This window comes from Lucilia cuprina, chromosome 3 (genome assembly GCF_022045245.1).
Source record: "Lucilia cuprina isolate Lc7/37 chromosome 3, ASM2204524v1, whole genome shotgun sequence".
NCBI lineage: Eukaryota > Metazoa > Arthropoda > Insecta > Diptera > Calliphoridae > Lucilia > Lucilia cuprina.
Window position 1 is genome coordinate 12,041,346 of NC_060951.1, and position 21,721 is coordinate 12,063,066.

At 33.8% G+C, this 21,721-nt stretch overlaps 5 protein-coding genes across 7 annotated transcripts; 3 read left to right on the forward strand and 2 right to left on the reverse strand.

The window, feature by feature from the left end:
- Positions 1-1,458: 1,458 nt before the first annotated feature.
- On the forward strand, positions 1,459-3,952 carry LOC111688430. The gene is made up of 4 exons (XM_023450942.2): positions 1,459-1,880; positions 3,076-3,311; positions 3,408-3,605; positions 3,671-3,952. The coding sequence occupies exons 1-4, from the start codon at positions 1,584-1,586 to the stop codon at positions 3,876-3,878; spliced, it is 939 nt and encodes a 312-aa protein (XP_023306710.2). The 5' UTR covers positions 1,459-1,583; the 3' UTR covers positions 3,879-3,952.
- Positions 3,953-6,414: 2,462 nt separating this feature from the next.
- Positions 6,415-8,909, reverse strand: LOC111688427 (solute carrier family 35 member E1 homolog). The gene is made up of 5 exons (XM_023450937.2): positions 8,333-8,909; positions 8,019-8,227; positions 7,378-7,503; positions 7,074-7,313; positions 6,415-7,013 (listed from the first exon to the last, which is right to left on the reverse strand). The coding sequence occupies exons 1-5, from the start codon at positions 8,667-8,669 to the stop codon at positions 6,789-6,791; spliced, it is 1,137 nt and encodes a 378-aa protein (XP_023306705.1). The 5' UTR covers positions 8,670-8,909; the 3' UTR covers positions 6,415-6,788.
- Positions 8,910-13,086: 4,177 nt separating this feature from the next.
- Positions 13,087-14,581, forward strand: LOC111679683 (nucleoporin Nup35). Of its 2 annotated transcripts, none has more exons than XM_023441285.2 (2): positions 13,087-14,145; positions 14,222-14,581. In XM_023441285.2, the coding sequence occupies exons 1-2, from the start codon at positions 13,211-13,213 to the stop codon at positions 14,364-14,366; spliced, it is 1,080 nt and encodes a 359-aa protein (XP_023297053.2). In that variant the 5' UTR covers positions 13,087-13,210; the 3' UTR covers positions 14,367-14,581. The 2 variants fall into 2 exon arrangements, with proteins under 2 accessions (XP_023297053.2, XP_023297052.2); XM_023441284.2 differs by having other exon boundaries at positions 13,089-14,145; positions 14,219-14,580.
- Positions 14,582-14,892: 311 nt separating this feature from the next.
- LOC111679680 (glucose-induced degradation protein 8 homolog) lies at positions 14,893-16,290 on the reverse strand. Of its 2 annotated transcripts, none has more exons than XM_023441281.2 (4): positions 15,927-16,290; positions 15,643-15,862; positions 15,307-15,478; positions 14,893-15,229 (listed from the first exon to the last, which is right to left on the reverse strand). In XM_023441281.2, the coding sequence occupies exons 1-4, from the start codon at positions 16,042-16,044 to the stop codon at positions 15,056-15,058; spliced, it is 684 nt and encodes a 227-aa protein (XP_023297049.1). In that variant the 5' UTR covers positions 16,045-16,290; the 3' UTR covers positions 14,893-15,055. The 2 variants fall into 2 exon arrangements, with proteins under 2 accessions (XP_023297049.1, XP_023297048.1); XM_023441280.2 differs by having other exon boundaries at positions 15,643-15,865; positions 15,927-16,288.
- A 952-nt stretch (positions 16,291-17,242) lies between these two features.
- Positions 17,243-21,627, forward strand: LOC111688424 (probable ATP-dependent RNA helicase DDX46). The gene is made up of 5 exons (XM_023450932.2): positions 17,243-17,469; positions 17,538-17,840; positions 17,911-19,066; positions 19,134-20,134; positions 20,229-21,627. Exons 1-5 carry the CDS (start codon positions 17,450-17,452, stop codon positions 21,289-21,291), a joined length of 3,543 nt encoding a protein of 1,180 aa, XP_023306700.2. The 5' UTR covers positions 17,243-17,449; the 3' UTR covers positions 21,292-21,627.
- Positions 21,628-21,721: the final 94 nt, after the last annotated feature.

Consider the following 21,721-nt stretch of genomic DNA (forward strand, 5'->3'; position numbering starts at 1 on the left):
ACAACGTTGTCAGAAAAAGCATTACTGACAATATTGGAAGACAAAATTTGTAAGTTTACTCTGTTATTAGAGATAACAGTCAATAGTTTAAGACAGTCTTCGAGAATTGTCGGGATTTTTCTACATATACATCTAGATAGAAGTAAATCTTATTTCGAACAATGTAAGACCTGGTTCACACTAGGAAACTTTTGTTGAGAAACTTTTGATTTTGTGTGTGAGAGAAAGAGATGGTTGATATTTCTTTCTCTCACACACAAAAATCAAAAGTTTCCCAAAAAAGTTTCCTTGTGTGAACCAGGCCTATATTTACACTGTTATTAGACATTTTTGCACATTTTACCGCCAACATTGTAAGATCTAACAACAATGAATACATAGCATAATTCTATAAGAAACCCAGCAGTTCGACAAAGATTCAAGGCATACGAAAAAGACAGTAATTTCCACTAATAGTTAACCACCTGGATGATTGTAATTCGTATGTTTTGGATCATTCGTCACGAATGTACTCTTTGTAATCGAGAATGAAAACAGTCGTCACTTTAGTGTCCCCTTTGTAAGCGAGAGCGATGGCAATCATCTCTTTACTGTCTCCAAGTAATCTAGAGATTAGACTCTTAAAAGTTGTCTTTGTTTTATTGAACATCCGGAAGTAGTTATTTTACCCATATTTTGGAGAAATGATTGTTACTTTCTACTAATATGCCACCATCTGGTTGACTCAATTTTATATCTTTAGGGTCAATCGTCACATTGATGTCCCATAGTATTCTAGAGAGTAGACACTTGACATTTTTAACCTTTATTTCCATTAATATCTTACCACCTGTTGGCTCCAATTCGCATGTTTTGGGACATTCATCAAGAATAAAAGTAAATCGTCACTTTCCTAGAACACGTCTATGTCCTGGTTTTATAGCAAGAAAAGTAGCGCCAGTTAAATAGCTAGTAATGTGACTGACTTTCAAAAAAATTCATTTGGAGATTATCATCCTTTGACTATTTTTGACCGTCTTTTAATTGTCTCTTTTTGTAGGGTGTAGAGTGACGATTGACTTCCTCGTAGGACAAGCCAATGTTAAAATGATTGGTCACCTGGGAGGTCAGGTGGCTAGGGGCCACCACAAGTGGTAGATTAAGTGGTCAGTTCGAGACTGTCCCGTCGAACTGCTGGGAATAGCCAATAGTTTAAGATATTCATCGAGAACTGCCGTGATTTTTCTATGTATGTGTATATATAGTACATACATCTCCACAGAAGTAAATTTTATTTCGAACAATTCTCTTTATCATGTTCGTTTGTCTCTCTCACGAACTTGATAAAATTAACGATTAAATCAGTCTACTAGACATCAATTTAATCTCAATCGTATTAGTTATATATGTATGTATATGTATTTAATATGTTCTAATGAAAAATAATAACATTTAAGATTTAGTAACGTTTAAGTTTTACCACAGATCAGTACTCAATTGTAGCACTGATAATAATTTTCAAATTTTATTTTTAAAAAACTATAGTTTGTTTACAAACAGAAGTAATTGATAAGATTCAACCCTAAACTATAAAAGTGAACAAAATGATCAGTAATTATCATCAGGTGGAAAGTATGAAATATGATGAAATGTTTGATATATTACGACCACTCAATGATGAAGAGTTTAGTGAATTATTGGAATTGTATAAAGAAAAATACAACTCAAATGGTTTTCAATACCTTTTGCTATACACACAATTTCAATGGAACAGTCAATTGGCGAAGTTGAACATCGACAAAGATAACCAGGAATGGATATCGTTTCGTAAAACCTTCTATACACATCGTAAGGGAGATTTTCGTAAATATGGAACTTATATCTGTTTACATCATGATTTGGTGGGTAGACAAATTTGGTCTCAGACTTACTAGTCAGTACCCAGCAAAAAAAAAAAGTGTGGTATTTTCATCAGAATTAGTAACTCGAAGTGCTTCAAATTCGGATGAAAAACCTATGAATTTTACATTAGCGTGTCATTAGAGGGATGTTGTTTATTTTTGACAACTATGAACTACATCTAATCTTATTCATAGAGGCAATAAAAATCCGATATTTGGATGTCAAAAATAAACCGAATTCGTTCAATGACATGCCCAGCAAAAAAAGTGTGTCAAAAGATGTAGTATTTTCATCAGAACCCAGCAAAAAAAGTGAGGAAAAAGAAGTAGAATTTTCACCACAAATAACATACTTGAAGTACTTCCAATTTTGGTGAAAACCTTATGAATTTTACATTAGCGTGTCATTAGAAGGATGTTCTTCATTTTTGACAATTATGAACTACATCTAATATTATTCATAGATACAATAAAAATCCGAATAAACCGAATTCGTTCAATGACATGCGTATGTTAATTTCATTAGTTTTTCACCAAATTTTGATGTACTTCGAATATGTTATTTGTAGTGAGTTTTCTACATCTCTTTCCTCACTTTTAACTGGGTTTTCATTTGTAAGGAAATATTAGGTTAATAAAAGCGAAAAATATATAATCGCATTTTTAGATGTGATTAAGATGTCGTTTGTAAAGTATGACATCAATAATTTTTTGCTTGGTAGTAACCCGAAGTGCTTCTAATTCGGGTGAAAAACTTATGAATTTTACATTAGCATGTCATTAGAGGGATGTTGTTCATTTTTAGCAACTCTGAACAACATCTAATCTTAGTTTTACAAGCAGTAAAAATCCGATATTTGGATGTCAAAAAAAACACATTCTGTTCATGACACTCTTATAAAAATTTCACTGGTTTTTCATAGTTCAAAAAATAAACAACATCCCTCCAATGAAACACTGATGTAAAATTCAAAGGTTTTCACCTGAGTTTGAAGCACTTCAGGTTACTAGTTATTCTAAATCTTTTTCGACACATTTTTCTGCTGGAATGAAGTGACTTTTCTTGTAAGGAAAAGTTTTGTTTATAACAGCGAAGCGATTACATATTTTTCGTTTGTAAAGTATAACTTGCATTATTTTTTGCTGGGTAACTTAATAGACCTTTAAATTAATAAACGAATAACTATACTTACAGATTCAAAGTGTTGCTTTTCATACCTGGGAACCGAACTGCACTGAATTGTTAGAATGTTTAAGTAAAACAAATTTAATACAGTGGAAAAATGGACCTCTACTTATAAGCGTTACGAATGAATGTAGTGAAGCTGTCAAGAAAATCGTCATCTCTAAAGGAGGCTCAATTCAAAAGGCTCGACAATGTCAAGGTCTTATTTTAGAACGTGACAAAGCATTAAATATTAAAGTACCAAGGTAATTTTTGATAGGAAGATCAGAAAATCTCTCCATCGTGATATTTCAAAACAATATATATGTACATCACTAATATTAATTTGTTTATTATAAAAGTCTTGCCAAAGGTTTTAAGGTAATTCCTCTAGAAGAACATCATGCCGATTTAATTCATGCTAACTGGGCTAATAATAAGGAAGCTTCTTTGAATTATGTTAAAGGTTTTATACATTTAAAAAGATGTATTGGTATTATGGAAGAATCAACAAATAATTTAGTTGGTTGGATTTTTCAAAATGAATTTTCCGGTTTAGCGTAAGTATTACTAGTTCGTTAAGTAGTTGTTTCATTAAGCTAATAATTTTATTTATTTATTAAAGAATACTGCAAGTTTTACCCTCAGCCCAACGTAGGGGTCTTGGTAAATACTTGGCTCTTGCAATGAGCCATTTAATAGCTAAATCCTTAAATGTTCACTCATCTGCTTTTGTGGTTGTTGGAAATGTAAAATCTGAATCATTACTACAGAAAATTGGTTATGAAAGGCATGTTGTCTACGAATGGATACAATTAGATAAAATTTATTAAAATACACTATGATATAAACTATTAGTTTTTTTATTTTACAAAGTATTAAAATTAAATGTAAACACTTATGTAAGTATTTCTAGCAAAAAATAATTGATGTCATATTTTACAAACTACATCTTAATCACATCTAAAAATGCGATTACTTACTATTCACTTTTTTAAACCAAATATTTCCTTACAAATGAAAACACAGTTAAAAGTAAATAAAGAGATGTAAAAAAGTCATTACAAATAACATATTAGAAGTACATTAAGTTTTGGTGAAAACCCAGTAAAATTTTGTTTAGAGTGTCATTAGGAGAATGTGTTTTATTTTCGACATCCAAATATCGGTTTTTAACTGCTTCTTAAACTGAGATTAAATGTAGTTCAGAGTTGCCAAAAACCTCCAATGACATTCCAGCAAAATATAATTGCTGTCATACTTTACAAACGACATCTTAATCACATCTAAAAATGCTATAATATATTTTTTGCTTTAATAAACAAAATATTTCCTTACAAATGAAAACCCAGTTAAAAGGAAAGAGATGTAGAAAAGTCGCTACGAATAACATATTCGAAGTGCATCAAACTTTGGTGAAAACACAATGTCAAAAAATATCGGTATGTAAAGTTCATAGGTTTTTCATCCGAATTTGAAGCACTTCGAGTTACTATTTCTGATGAAAATACTACATCTTTTTCTACACCTTTTTGGTAGGTTATTGTGGCGTGGGAAATCCCTAGAGTTGCCACTTTTGGTTTGGGAAATGTAAGGTTTATGTAAGAAGCTTTTATGGCTTCTTGTGATGTAGACAAACCTGCGACAAAATTTATGAGTATGTCACAAATTTATTGACAACGTAATGAGGTTCCATCGAAATTTGGCCAAAAAATCTTAAGCATTAGATGACTCGTGGCGAAGTCTAACTTAAATATAGATATAGAAGTATATTCTAATAGAAATTATTAGAGAGTCGTTAGTCGTTCGCGGAGTTTAAAGTTTTCTAGAGAGTTGGATAGTTCCGATAATTGACAGTAGAATTAATAACTTAACCTTTGCGATGATGAGATTTAGATTTGGAAAGGTGTTTAGGAATGCTAGAGGAACTGCGATACATCAGTCGAGTATAAGGACTTTGATGAAAGGCAGGGCATCGTGCCTAGGTAGAGAAGCCTTTAAAAGTTTCAGCTGCCAAAATGCCGCCCTAAGGACGGTAACGGGCTGCCTACAAATTACCTCGGAACATCACCTGCACGAGAAAACGAAGGTCCTCCCATTCAAGGAATATAATGTAATGTTGACCAAACAGTTTCTCCTGGGATGTCATCGGAGGAGTCATCCAAATTTTAACATCACACAGTTGAATACTCCCCCGAGGCATGTAAGGAAGGATCTTCGTATATACAAGAAAAACATAGCAGATATGTACAGGATCCACTGGATCAGTCCTCGTATTCGGCAGCTTTGAACAACATACATAGAGACGCCATAAATTCCACGGTCGCACGATACCGCATGAATGTCGTACTTGGAGGTCGCCCACCGCTCATAGCAGACACGGAAGAAAACCTGCCACGTAAAACAAGAGTAGTTCTGGAATAACAAAGATCGGGATGGAGCAACAGGCTCAATGCCTACTGATCACGTATAGACCATGCCGTCTCCAACGAATGTCCTGCATGTGGTCAGGGTCCTCATGACACCCACCACAGTTTCAACTGCTCAGCCAACCCTACTTCACTCTGTCCAATGGATTTATGGACACATCCGGTCGAAGTAGCCCAATTTTTTAGGTCTGGGCATTGATGTAGAACCCCGTTAATAGATTATTGTATAGTTTAAGCTGTTACAACAACAATGTTTTTGTTTCTTCATATGTTATAATGATGATGTTATTCCCATAAATATATTTGGTGCTTTCCAAGATCTTGTTTCTACAGTTTAACTGCATTATCTTTACTGATTTCTGGAATAGACGTAAAACATTGATCGCTGTTTTAGTAGTTTATTCAATGTAATTGGCATTTGAGGTGGTGTTCTTGATGGGGTTTGTTTTTGCAGCTGCTGAGGATACAGTGGGATGTACATTGCGCGGTTTGTTCTACACAAATGGTTCCCGAAAAATTATAATAATGGCAGAGTAGGATAGCTTACATGGTATCCAAGGTATAAGATTGGAAAGGAAGATTTTGAGGATTCTTGTCAGTGTGATATCCGATCACTGCCCTATTGGAGCATTCTTGGAATAAAAACTAGATACAATGGAACATTTTTTATGCAACTGTTATAGAGTTTAGAGCCTGAGGCGGCAATGAACTAGTAGGTGTAGTGTGGAATGACGTAGGCAATCTTCTTGGTTTTGTCAGGGGAATGACGATCTATACACACTGCCCAAAAAATATACATATATTTTCCTGTTGTTTAAATTGCGTTTTTTATTATTTTGTTTTAATAAACAATTTACAATTTATATGTATTTGTTAACGTAGTTCTTTTTTTCTACGATATTTACAAAAGTTTGCGTCATATATTTTTGTTAATTGAATATTTTCTTAAACTTTAAAAATAGGAAGTTTATAGCAGTAATTTCTAATAACTATTTCGTTTTTATACTTTTTTTTAAGTTGGTGTATTTACATTGTTTAAATATTGCAATGGAACAAGAACAAATTAAAGTAAAACAAAAAAGGATCATTATATTACATGAAAAAAATCGTTGATTGATAAAATGTAAATATGTAACAAAAAATACTGAGAATTAAAAAGAAATCACATTCAGGAAGTTTAACAAGAATATGGCAATAATAAAATAAAATGATAGCCTGCAGATGTTTGACCTAAAATTTAACATTAAATATTTTTGTTTATAAATAAAATTGTATTTCTAAATTCCACTTTTAAAATAGTTATTTAAAATTGAACTAAACAAATAAAAGACGAGTTGTACTACCATTAGGCATAGTACTGCTATTAGCTAAAAGACTATTTTCAGTATTTTTCGAACTATAGCCATTCGAAATTTTGTGATTTGTTGTAACTGAACCACGATAATAAGGATCAACATTATTCGGTAATGAAGTGTATTTTATACTACTTTTTTGTGTTGTTGTTGGTATAATGGATTTTTCTTTACTTATGTGTTTCGCCTAAAAAGGAAAATTTTATAATAACTAAATGTAGATTAAAGGTGACAAATGTAAACTTACCCTATTGTAGCATAGTACACCTAATATTGCCAAGGCCATGCCAAAACAATTTACCCATGTTACTGGATTTCCCAATATCACCAAAGATACAGCTATAACAAAAATACGTTTCGATGCACTTGCCACAGCATAAGTTAGCGGCGTAACCAGGGATAGCACCGAAAAGGCAATTATATTCTGTAGCCAATTTAAAACGCCATCGGCAAATAGTAAAGCTATAACACGATAATCTAAATTTGTCTGAAATATATATAAGGTTTTACACAATATGCAAAAACTGTGACGTGTAGTAAAAATTACTTACAATTGCCGGATGATGTATAACTTTATAACTGTCGGCATATAACCAAATCGGTAAAAACATGAATAAAGCTAATTTACCAAGTAAATGTAATAAGCGTAAGTGATGAATACCAGTATCCTTAAGAACCTTTTTAAAATAAAAATAATATAAAATTTTTGATATACTATGTTTTTAAAGATTTTATTATTATATTTTTAAGTCGCACAACTACAAAAATAATTTAAAATTTGATTCTAAGACGACCTAACCGTGTCCGTCTTTCTTCCTTTCTCTATTGATAACAGCATAATTGTACTGCTAACGACACCACGATTCCAATTAACCTTCGAATTTGTTCAAAAGTAACTAATTACTTCTATGTACATGGCCTAAAACAAGTTTTATAAGAATCAAAATCTATCCACAAAATTTCATAAGGAAATTGAATAATTGACATAGAATCTTTTATAACAAATCCGTTTATACTCCGTAGTTTAAAAATAAAAGTTGTCCATGAAAGTTACCCTCAAAGAATATCCTGATGTTCATTTATATTGTCATATTTATATTAATGAGCTCAAGATGCCAAAGGGATTAGCCGTTAAAGAACTTAGAGCACATTTAAACCTTCTTCCAAAAATAAAATTTAAATTAAAACTTACCTTTTTGGAAAATATATTTTGCAAAGAAAAGCCCATGGTTGATATTAAAGCCGATACTAAACCCATCATATTAAAAGATATTTCTGTCATAGTTGCAATGCCAACTCCCGTTATAATTGGTATCAAACTCAAATAGACCAGTGTAGGCTGTTTTTCCCGAAATATCAGACGTGTCAGAATCACCGTAAACAATGGCATGGTAGCTTTCACTATAGTGTTATCAAATAAATAAACATATAAACAAAAAAAATAAATTTACAAGTGTTATTAGAAAAACACACACGTCACTAACTTTGTTTTGTTGTAATCTTTACCTGTATGAGCATAAGACACGGGTACCTTCCACAGTGATATATGTGATGTTACAGAAGCTAAAAATTTACCAAATGCCAAAGGTATTATCAATCGGAAATAATAGCCTCTTGGTATATCTTGATATTTTCTTATCCGCCATAAATTAAAGAATGGTCCGCTGTACAATGTGATGCTGCATAGTTGGATCATTGTCACCGTCATGGGATACGGGAATTCATTCAGGACCATTTTACCAATAACATTATTGCTAGATGAAATAATGTACCAGAGTATGCATAATATTAAAACTACCAAGACGTGTCGAGAGCCAGTGCGTTTGCCAGCTCCACTATTCATTTTTGTAGCTTATTGGTATTGTGTGTAGTAGCCAAATATATATTTAATTTATAAATTTATTGCTTTATGCAACTTGTCACACCGATTTTTTGAACTTGTTATAATATTTAACATTGACACTTCATTTTGAGTTTGGCAAAATTATATTTTGGCAAGTTATTTTACCAATTATCAAGGGAAATAGTTTGGTCTGAAGAAATTGTTTTGGTAAATATTACTTCCTCGGTGTAAAACAAAGCCCTGCGGCGACAAATATTAACGGCTGAGGCGACTGACACAAAATATGTCGGCGGCGACTTAAAATTGACTGTAAGCTGGCTAAGTTTTCCATACGTTAAGTTTTTAAATTTTCAACGATTTTAAATAAAAACGGAATCCGAGAGATCAGAAAGTGGGATTTTGTTGCGGGGGTAGTTAGGTACTATTTGAATCCCTCCGGAACGCCTAGACTGTAACGCCTCTGACGCCGAAAAAAATTTTGCGTGGGGGTCCCTTAGGATAACGCTTCGGGAGGGTACCTGCCACCAGCCACGTCTCAGTGGTTTGCGGAGGTTAAGGGTTAGTGTGTTAAAAATTTGGTCTTTTGGTTTGTTAGCGTAAGTCCTGGAATGAAAATAAAACATAAGTAGTGTAGAAATAATAATTGGAACGATACTTACATACTGGGAACCTTTTGCCTTTTTTTGTTCTGTGCGAGCCTCGGTCCAAGTTAGGGTTAAGAATACACCACAAAAAATGCCACCGCACGGAGAGCAGTAAGGCCAGTGCAGTTGAAGGACCATATGGAGAATCGTAACAGAATATGGCGCCCAATCTAAAAATTTAATGTATAAAACCGAAACACTAGCAATAGAATAATAGTTATTAGAAAATAGCCCTATATTTACTTTCAAAAGTGCCTTAATCAAAAGTAAACCATGTCGTATCCGCTTTTGATTTAGAATTCGAAAAGTCCGTTGTGCGAATAAATTTGTTTCTGGTTAAAATGCTTGTGAATCGTAACGAATAGTTCAAGCGAAAATAGGTTTAATCTTAGAATTGAGATAAATTCCATCTCATATTAAATTGAATAGTTTCAGTCCGAAGTTGCAATTGTGGAACAGCAGCAACGTAGAACGGCAGTCGCTCAGGTCCAAGACTTCAGGACAGTTGTGTCGGAAAACTGTTGCCTACTGGCCTCAGTTATCAGAAGCAGGTAATACTAGAGCACTATTGCAACTGTTTGTCTTATATGTTGTGTATACAAATTTGTTTAATGTTGACTTAAGGAACACTTGAATAGCTCTTAATAAAAGGAGAATCAAATTAAAAACCGTCGTACCGCTGCTGATATCAACAAAATCCAGAAAAGTAGAATTGAAAAATAGTATATTGATATCATATATTGATATTTAGTCAAGAGGGATATGAATGAAGAAATCGCACCAAAGCTAATAGAAAACGTCCGTAACAATGAGTACGTCACCAGGGGTCAAAAGAAAGAACCGAAAATATAAATATAGATCAAATATAGCATCAAACAATGGTACGTTAAGAGATATGTCTAGTACGATAAACACAAGATCAACTATAAACGCTAGTAACGTAAACACTGAAGCACAGGTAAATAATAGTCAGACCTCATCCGATAATGCGTCAAGTGTGTTAGACCCACAGGTCAGAGGGTTAGTAGTAGATAAAACTTTGGTTATTCAACGAGTAAAGAAAGTGGTTCACAATGAAATGGAAGGAATAAGAAAATTTGTAGGTTAATTAACAAAAGTTGTTAGGGAATTATCAACGAGTAGATCACAAACTCAGGATCCCATTGATACTCAGCTCTCAGTGTTTCAAAACCCTCATGTGGCTTTTGCGAATGGTAATATTTTTTCAACTACAAATCGCAACATAACAAATCCCTTACCGCTAGGAAATCTTCCTGCAAACCGACACATTAAACGCAGGAAATTTTGATTCTCTGTCTGAAAATCTCAGCGTTCCAGGTAGTAGGGACAATTCAGAAAATACTATTAAACAACTGAGGTTAGAATGTGTAGAAGCCGAGCGTAACTTTCCCCCAAAAAAATATACGAAGTCATATGTCACAACAACGACTTATGCGGAATATTAGTGAAAGTTTACGTGGAAGATAACGAAGAGGATTTCGAATTATATGAAGAAGTAGCTGCCATAAATGTAAAACAACAAAAAACAGCGCTGATATGTTGGAACTGTAAATCCCCAGGCCAAGTTGCAGTGGCCGTGAGAAACGTAGAAAAAATTGAGGCAATAGGGTTTTCGTAGAAGTATAAATCAATGAACATAAAATGACAGAATTATTACCTATCGGATCAACAGTCAGTTTTTTGGGAAAAGGTTAACACCATAGAATATTAGGTAAGATAAAAGTATCCATCATGTACAAAGACGAAACACTTCTGTATCTTTGTCCAGACTTTTCTGTCATATCTGCCCCTTTAACCGATACATTGAAAAAGTCGAAGCTCAAATTTAAAATGACACCAGAAGCCATTAAATCTTTTGAAAGTTTAAAAAATCGCTTTCTACAGAAGAGATTTTTTATTTAATGGGATGCATATGAGTACGGAATCGACCTTTGATTCGCAGAATTTTGATGGTGGCCTCCGGTAGGTTAGTGGTTAGTGTTCAAGTCAGGTAGACCGGAGGTGGTGGGATCGATTCCCACCTGAAGCACAGGTTAAGGAGCGCACAACAGGCCCGATAGAGGCCTAGGTGTATTTTCACGGATTTGATGTGTATAATATGTACATCCTCCTTTTAAACTAACTAACTGATGAAAAAATTGCATTGATGCAAAGTGGATTTAAGTTTCATGACTTCCCAGCAAAAAATAATTGATGTCATACTTTACAAACGACATGTTAATCACATCTGAAAATGCGATTACATATTTTTCGCTTTTATAAACCAAATATTTCCTTACAAATGAAACCCCAGTTAAAAGTGAGGAAAGAGGTGTAGAAAAGTTACTACAAATAACATATTCGAAGTACATCAAACTTTGGTGAAAAACCAATGAAATTAACATAAGCATGTCATTGAACGAATTCGGTTTATTTTTGACATCCAAATATAGGATTTTTATTGCATCTATGAATAAGATTAGATGTAGTTCATAGTTGTCAAAAATGAGCAACATCCCTCCAATGACACGCTAATGTAAAATTCATAGTTTTTTCACCAAAATTGGAAGTACTTTAAGTATGTTATTTGTGGTGAAAATTCCACTTCTTTTTCCTCCTTTTTTTTGTAGTGCCAATACAACTCATTCTAAATGTCTTCCTAAATTCTACATATTCCGCAGTTAAAAAATGTATTCAAAACTTCTATGGTACCGTAGACGATGCCTATTGAAATGGTTAACATCGGTACATAATTTCACCTAGCCCCCATACAACTGAAGCCACCGAATATGGCTTTTAAGTTCAGAATTATGTTAAATATACTCGTGTTTCGACAAAAAGTTGCAAAAACAAGTTCTATGCTAGTCTTGATGACCCTCATTTAACCCTAGCCTACACCCACTAAAGTGGTGTAGGGTATAAAAAACAGAAAACAGTTTGGCGCGAAAAATTCTAGCAGAATTTCTTTTCGCAGTCGGCAGAATTGACATCAACTGCACTTCCCATTTAAAATACACATGTTCGATTTAGGCTTTTACGGTATGACATACCAGCTATGTAAAAAGGTGAAGCTCCGGTTGACGTCAACGTCAACGTGATTAGGCGCGTAAACACGAAAATATCTGAGGCGAAGCGTAAACATTGAATGTTGAGCAAATTTTTACACCGTCCAAATATCAATGAGCGGCTTATTATTAGATAAAAGAAAACTTGCTAAAATGAAAACAAATTAATTTCATATTGTAAAATTCCATAAATTTAGCGAAAGTGTTTTGTAAATTGTACAAAGTATGGCGAAATTTTCAAACCGTATTAAGCTGAAAAATTTTCGGCGTCGGCGGCTTTGACATTTTGTTCGGCGGCTAGGCTTTGCTAGCTTAAGCCGAATCGGCGCAAGTCTCTGTTGTAAAATCACAATAATTTATTTTGTATGTAATGGCAATCTAGCGATTTAAAAGTAACGCTATTATTCTCTTCAACACGTCAACATTAGTGCTGGCAACTTTTTTATTAGAACATTTTATTCTGTGCTTTAAAAATCGCTTTTATTCAAAATATTCATTTTTGTAATAAATTACTTCTAGTTCTATTATAGAAAACAAATCGCAATGTATTTGAAAACAAACTTTTAAAAATAAAAATTTCCATGTGTTTTAATATAAAAATTCAAATTAATTATAAATACATTTTTGTTGCTATATTTTTTCAGTGTATGTGAAGTTTTTATACTATTATTCACAATAAAGAAATGCAACCGTTTAATTTCTATTCAAATATTTGACAGCTGCTGTCAAGCGCACAAAGACTTTTCGCAAAATAAAAAATAGTGCGGCTGGTCAAAGCATTTATTTTTGTTATAATTATTAATAGTGAATTAAATTATTGAAATACAGCAGTATGGAACCAATGGCATTAGGAAGTCCAAGTGGTAGCCCGGCTACAAACCAATATTTACCATCATTTCTGCTGGGGGAACAGCAAACTCCTACAACTCCAAGGAATAACACACTGTCACCAAATAAGGCGGGAGCAAGAAATGTCTCGTTTGGATTTGCCACATCTCCTAGTGGAATGGCAGCAAACTCTCCACAAGATTATAACCGTTCTGTGTTAGGCCAAAAAACCCTCTTCGGCGGATACCAACAAACACCACCAACTATTCAAAATATTAACAACTATCCAGGAACACCGATCCAGAGTCATAATGCTAGTATGTCGGGTCCACCTACACAAGGTTTATTCGATTCTTTACGCAATGAACGCAATCAAGTTCAAACACCAACACGCTCTCTGCAACCTCAAAATCAATTTGGAACACCAGTTATGGGTCAGCATAATGCTAGTATCAGTTCGGCATATAACATGAATCAGAGTACACATCAACAACAATTGTCCAACACTCCAGCTGGGCAGTTTAACGAATCGTACATGGGTAATAATGCTTCTTTCAATGTCTCACGAATGGGAGTTATGTCTCCATTAGTACCGGGAACCCCCAATGCCAACAATACAGGGGTTATTAATGCTTCCCTGATGATGCAGTGCCCTTCACAGCCACGTTATACAGAATTCTGGGTGACTGTTTTCGGATTTCCATCTAGTGCCACATCGACTGTATTGCAACATTTTGCCCAATGTGGCACTATTGTTGACAAAGTATTTCCTTCTCAAAATGGTAACTGGGTGCATTTAAAATACTCTTCACGTCTGGAATGCGACAAAGCTCTTAATTACAATGAGAAAATATTAAATAACAATATAATGATTGGTGTAACACAGTGCAAAGACAAAAGTATAATTGATAAAGAAAATCTATGTGAAAATAATGCAAAGTAAGTAATTATCAAATAAATTGTAAAAAAACATGTAAATCAAAATGACAATTGTTATATGTTGTCTTTACAGCAGCTCAATAACTCCAAAAGTGCGACCTTTGGCCCAAACCGCATATAAAAGTGCTCAAAATGATACCTCCGTTGTGGCGGGTGTCAATGCTCCACAGAAGAGTTCTGGTATAATGAACAAAGCTATGGACTTATTTTTTGGTTGGTAAATTTTTTTTAAACAAATTACATCATAAGGCATATTTTTACATGTTACAGTTAGTCAATCACTGTTTCGAAATTTATAATTTGTTTACCTTTGTACAACAACAATTTATGTGAATGTTTTCATTATTACCAGTTAGTTTAATTTTATACTTTTCATTAATTGCAATTTTAAATTTGTTTCCTAATGAAATCTTAAAAATATAAAAGAAAAAATGTTTTTTATTTTCACATTTAAGTTGTATGTATTACCACATACAATAATACTATAAAAGAGTGATTTGGTTGGGGTTGGCATTAGTCCTATTGGAATGGACTAATTTGCATAAATGGCTGGGTAATATGCATTCAATGTTTTAGGGGTTTCATCACATAGTTTTATCTTTGTGATTAGTATGACATTATATTAAAAGCCACTTTTTAAAATAAATTAAAAACATATTACTGCATAAATTTACTTATTACATTGCATATTTATTTAATTTTATATATTTTTAACATCTACCAGTTACAAATGAATGACATAAAATATATGTATGTATAAATTAAAGTAGTATTTAGGTACGACTTCTAAAATATTTTATTTTGTTTCGTTTTAATTCTATATGATTTATTAATTCTAATACGTTTCATTAATTGAACAGATAAAACTTAAAAAAAGTCTAATGAAGTTGAAAAATTAAAAAAAAATCATTTATTTAGGTTCAATAAGGGCAGTTTCCAAATCTTTCATTTTTGGATAATTAACTTCACTGGCATCTAATTTCGACTGGGCCCACATAATTAATTTCAATAAAAACATAATTTTCGGTGTTGAGTCTGCACTATGTTCGCACTTAAGAATGGCAGCATTCAATTCACTGGCAATCTTTTGCAATATAAAATGAAATGTTATAACATTAAAGTTGTGTTAAAAATAATTTTTGTAGTATGTATAAGGATTACCTTTTGTCTGTGAGACTGCTCCAGTAGATATGCAAAGGGACTATCTTGTGGTTTCTCAAAGGCCAAAAGAGCCAATGTTCTTTCTAATTCGCTCAAAACTTCTGGAGTATGTTCACCTGCTTCAGATAATTTATTTTGAGCAAATGTTAAAGCATCTTCAATTTTGCCAACTCTATGTAAATAAATTAGAATTGTCTTAGTTTCTTCGGAACACATATTTTATTTTAGTACATTTTAGACTACTTATTAAAGCGTAATATCTGATCAGTGTGATCACAATGTTGCTTAACATTCTAGATAGTATAACATATCTTTGAATATATTTGGATTGCTTACCTGATGAGTTCAATTAGTTGCAATTGCTGTAAATGAAAAAACAAATGATGTTCAGTGTCCAACAATTCGGGGTGCAATTGATTGACCAAATGTGTTGCCTCCTGTATGCGACCATTCTGAATAGCTTCACGTATTAGAATACGATCATCCAATGAACTCAGTTCAATGCTGGGTTCAAGACCAGCTTCAATTTGAAATTTTTCTGCTGCCTCCTTGAATCCTTCTAAAGGCAATAAACCATTTTCTACCATATAGTTTAGTGTAAAATTCAATAATTTACTTACCTGTTACCAAATAGTTCATTATTAAACGATTCATGTCAGCTTGTTTAAACGGAAATTGTTCCAGACGCATTAACCACTCCTCCTTCGAAATCCCATCGTTCTTGTCGTTGTAGCTCATTTTCCTATTTTTCCTTATTTTGCCAATTTTGAAGCCGTTTTTAAAACAAGAAAATACAATAAAATTTGTTGTTTTATATCGAGATTTTTATTTTCTCGCTTATATTATGTTTCCGTAATCGTCAAATTTATGATTACAAGCATAAAAATTGTTATTAAAATTGCTAAAATATTTTTTTTTTCACTAAAAAACAAAAGAACTACAACAAAGAGCTGCGGCGACAAACATTTAGGTACGCGACGGCAGACAATAAAAAATAATGCGGCGGATTAAAATCGACTGTAAGCCGACTAGGTTTTCAACTGTGTTTTTAAATTTTTCAATGATATCATAAATTATGAATAACCCTTTAAGAACTGAAAAATGTAAATACATACATCTCTCTGTTGAGTCCATATAATATGGTTATAAATGAAATGCATAAAATTAAAGTTATGGTTATCTAGAATCGTTTCGATATTTATTTCAAGTCAATTGTCAAAAAATTTGACAACTATACCTAAGATAATAATGTAAGCCAAACAGAAATTTGGTACATAATTCTGATAATGTATGAACCGGATATATTTTGTACCCCCAGGGGTATATAAGAATCAGTTGGCGACGTCCTTGTAAGGTCTATCTCTTATTTTTTTGTTTTAAAAAATATATTTGCACTATTGGATATCGGTTACAAATCTCCGCTTTATAAAAATACATAAAAAATCATAATCATATAACAAATTGTCAAAAATGATTTATTAATATTAAAAATAAATGTGCTTTCTAAAATTAACTTTTTTATTTCTAGTAGTTTCGAAAAATTACTTAAATTAGAATTATGCTAAATATCAATTTGTAGTCATTAAGAAAACTATCATTTATTAGTGTTATAGCATAGCTATGACGAAGTTGTCAGAATTGTTTGACAACATTATCATGACATAATTTATAGTAAAAAAATTAAATTTTATTTTTTAATTTACTTAATTAATATCACAAAAACAACAAAAAACTAAAACACTACACACTTTTTTAATAATATCTCAAAAGAAAAGTCAATAGTGCAGAATATTAAATATTGAAAATTTTCTATTTTTTGAAGCATTCTATCCCCTCCAAAATATCGTTACCGTTCGAAAACAGCTGACAGTAAATAAAAAATATTTGACGTATGACTGAACATGTAACAACAGAATATACTGAACATACTCGACTCAACAAACGTCAAAAACACAAACGTTTTGTTTTGCTTTTTTGTGTGCGGCTTTTTTCTGGAGGAAAAATTATATATTTTATCGTGCAAATAATTTCAAATTCTGTTAAAAGCATAGAATAAATACTGATTTTAAAAAATTACACTATACAAATTGAAAAATTAAAGTTTGTTAACATTTAATAAGAAATATATTTTGAGGCTGCAAAAATGTCAAAAAGTAGTTCAGGGTAAGAGATAATCACTTTTAATTGTAAGCCTTTTAATTAAATTTATTATAATTTGTTTCCATTTTTAGAAGAGATCGTGATCGTGAAAGGGAACGTGACAGAGACCGGGACTATGAGAGGGAGCGGGATTATGAAAGAGAACGTGATAGGGATCGCGATAGAGAAAGGAAACGTCGTTATTCCAGAAGTAGATCTCGATCGCCAAAGGATAATAGGTTTGCGCGTAATGGCAATGGAAATAGCCGAATGCGAGATGATAGGAAACGTGATCGCAATGAACGAGACCCAAGGGACATGGATCGCAACAGAAGGGATGATAAGCGCAGAAGGCAATCACCATCAAAATCGAAAGATTATGAACGCGAGAAATTGTATGTACCCATTTCTTAAATGCATACATACAGTATGTATAAAATATTTACTTATGTATATTTTTCGCAGTCGTCAAGCAGAACGCGATCGAGAGCGGGAACGTGAAAAGGAACGCGAAAGAGATCGTGAGCGAGAACGTCAAAGGGATAGAGAAAGAGAACGTGAGCGTGAACGCGAAAGAGAAGCTGAATATGCTAGGAATACAACATCTACACCGCCAATAATAATTAAAGCAGATTCCAGTAACTCTGAATCTGAGGAAGAGGAGCTCGACAAAGAAGAGGAACAACGGCGTTTAGAACTTGAAATGATAAAACGTCGTGAACGCATAGAACGTTGGCGTGCCGAGCGCAAACTTCGAGAATTAGAAGCAAATAAAAAAGAATTAAAATCATTTCAACCGCCACCAACAACTACGGCTACTGCTAAAAAATGGAGTCTTGAAGACGAATCGGAGGAGGAGGACAACAGTTTTGCAGTAGACATAAAGAAAGAACCGGATTCACCGCCATCAAAATTCCATCGTATCAAAAAACCCAAAGATGACGAAGATGACGAGAAAGTCTATAGATTAAAATCAAAGAGTATTGTAATCGCTGCCAAAGCTAAAATCGAAGCTCTCAGAGAAGAAGAGGAGGCTAAAGAAGAGAAACAAAAACTTCAAATTCAGCTACAGCAGCAGAAGATCCAACAGCAACAGTTAGAGCAGAAGAAACTACAGGAAAAGCTGGAAATGGATCAGCTGGAGCAAAAATCCAAAACGGCAGATAATACAGCCAATAATGAGGCGGCTGAAGAAGACGATGAAATCGATCCACTAGATGCATATATGAAAGAAGTCGACAAAGAAGTACGCAACGTTAATCATATTATTACTCAACCCAAAAAAAATCAACAGGGTGTCGTTATTCTTACTGGTGTGGCTAAGAAAACCACAAAAGATAAAAATAAAGGAGAACTTATTGAACAAAACATGGATAGTCTAGAGTATTCTAGCGAAGAAGAATTAGAGGATATAAAGGATACAGCAGCGAGTTTAGCAAATAAACATCGCAAGGAATTGGCTAAAATCGATCATTCCGGCGTTGATTATGCCCCATTTCGTAAAAATTTCTATGTGGAAGTTCCGGAGCTTGCGCGCATGACACAGCAAGAAGTTGAAAAATATCGTACTGAATTGGAGGGAATACAAGTTAAGGGTAAAGGATGTCCAAAGCCAATTAAGGTACGTTTTGAAACAGAAATATACATGGATTAGAACCCGCAAATACAACTTTTATATTATTTTTTAGACATGGGCTCAGTGTGGTGTTAGCAAAAAGGAAATGGATATTCTACGTAAATTAAGTTTTGAAAAACCAACTCCCATACAATGTCAAGCGATTCCGGCTATTATGTCTGGACGTGATCTTATAGGTATTGCTAAAACAGGCAGTGGCAAAACGCTAGCATTCATTTTACCAATGTTTAGGCACATTTTGGATCAACCTCCATTAGAAGATGGCGATGGTCCAATTTCGATAATTATGGCTCCTACCCGTGAACTATGCATGCAAATTGGCAAAGATATTAGGAAATTTGCTAAAAGTCTAAATCTACGAGCAGTATGTGTCTACGGTGGCACTGGTATCTCGGAGCAAATAGCTGAACTGAAAAGAGGCGCCGAAATTATTGTATGTACTCCGGGACGTATGATAGACATGTTGGCAGCCAACTCGGGACGTGTAACTAATTTAAGACGTGTCACGTATATAGTGTTGGATGAGGCAGATCGTATGTTCGATATGGGTTTCGAACCGCAAGTAATGCGCATTATAGATAATGTACGGCCAGATCGACAGACAGTTATGTTTAGTGCCACATTCCCTCGTCAAATGGAAGCCCTGGCACGTCGTATTCTAAAGAAACCCATAGAAGTAATTGTTGGAGGCCGATCAATTGTGTGTAAAGATGTCGAACAGCATGTTGCCATAATGGAAGATGATGCTAAATTCTTTAAACTTTTAGAACTGTTAGGTATTTATCAGGAAAAGGGTAGTATTATAGTTTTTGTGGATAAACAAGAGAATGCCGATATACTTTTGCGCGATCTTATGAAAGCTTCATATCCTTGCATGAGTCTGCATGGAGGTATTGATCAGTTCGATAGAGATTCGACAATTTTAGATTTTAAATCTGGTAAGGTGCGTTTATTGATAGCTACGTCTGTAGCTGCTCGCGGTTTAGACGTGAAGGATTTAATTTTAGTTGTTAATTATGATGTACCCAATCATTATGAAGATTATGTTCACAGGTAAGTTAATTCAAGTTCAGAAAAACGCACAATTTGAAGTATTACTCATTGCACGGACTTTTTCTCTTCATTATTAACGATTATTTCTCTACAGATGTGGTCGTACTGGGCGGGCTGGTAAAAAGGGCAGTGCATGGACTTTTCTAACTTACGACCAAGGTCGTTATGCTGGCGACATTATAAGAGCTTTGGAACTTGCCGAGTCTGTAGTACCCGAAGAATTGCAAAAACTATGGAATGATTATAAGAATGCTCAAGAAGCTGAAGGAAAGAAAGTTCATACTGGCGGCGGTTTTAGCGGTAAAGGTTTTAAGTTCGACGAGCAAGAAGCTAATGCCGCCAAGGAAAGCAAAAAACTTCAGAAAGCTGCTTTGGGATTGGCTGATTCGGACGATGAAGAAGATATTGAACAAGATATTGATCAACAAATTGAACAGCTGTTTGCTGCAAAACGTACAGTCAAAGACACTTCCATACCCACGCCTGCAGTTACCATGGTTGCCACCCCTACGGCGGGTAGTACGGTCATTGCTGGTTCCGCTCCAGCAGCTACTGCATCTACGGCAGCCACTGCTGGAGGTATGAGCTCCGATAAGCTTGAATTGGCTAAACGTCTGGCTTCAAAGATAAGCTCCAATAAAAATTTGGGCGTCGATGGCAAGATCAGTACTCAAGTGGCTGCCGATGCTATTCTTAAGGGCTCCGCAGCTGGACAACCAATGATTACTGCCCGTTCCGTAGTGGAACAGCTGGCTGCTAAACTGAACAACAAACTCAATTACCAACCAAAAGACGAAGAGGAAAGTGCTTCAATATCTGGACTGCTTCCAAATCAACCCAATTCCTTTACAAAATACGAGGAGGAACTCGAAATTAATGATTTCCCACAACAGGCACGCTGGAAAGTTACTTCTAAGGAAGCTTTAGCTCAAATATCCGAATATTCGGAAGCTGGTCTTACTGTGCGCGGCACTTATGTTCCCAATGGTAAAAATCCACCAGAAGGTGAACGTAAACTTTACTTGGCCATAGAAAGTTGCAGTGAATTGGCTGTACAAAAAGCGAAACGTGAAATAACACGTCTTATCAAGGAGGAGTTACTAAAACTCAGTTCAGCTCATCATGTCTTCAATAAGGGAAGATATAAAGTACTTTAATTTCTTGTTCTCTTTTTTTACAACAATACTACAAAAAACATGTTTTTCTTAGCGTTCTAATTCTATTTTTACTAAAATTTTTTTAGTAATATAATGGACTTTATTTTATAAGAATCGTAACGATTTAAAAAAATGAAATAAAATGAAAACTAAACGTGTATAAATGATTTGGTTTCAATTGGCACTCTAGAAGATTGATAAAATATTGTTAAAATATTAATAATGGACTCAGACAAAGGTCTGCTTGGAAATGCATCTCATGTTTAGTCTGCGATGCCGATACAAATCAGTAAAAGCGTAGAAAAAATATTTTCATTTTAAAATATATAAATAAAAATAAATTTCATTAAATAAACTAAAATCTATAAACTTACTCATACTTCACATCAGACATTTTTATGAAATGCTTGGTCCTGTGTTGGTACCTTTG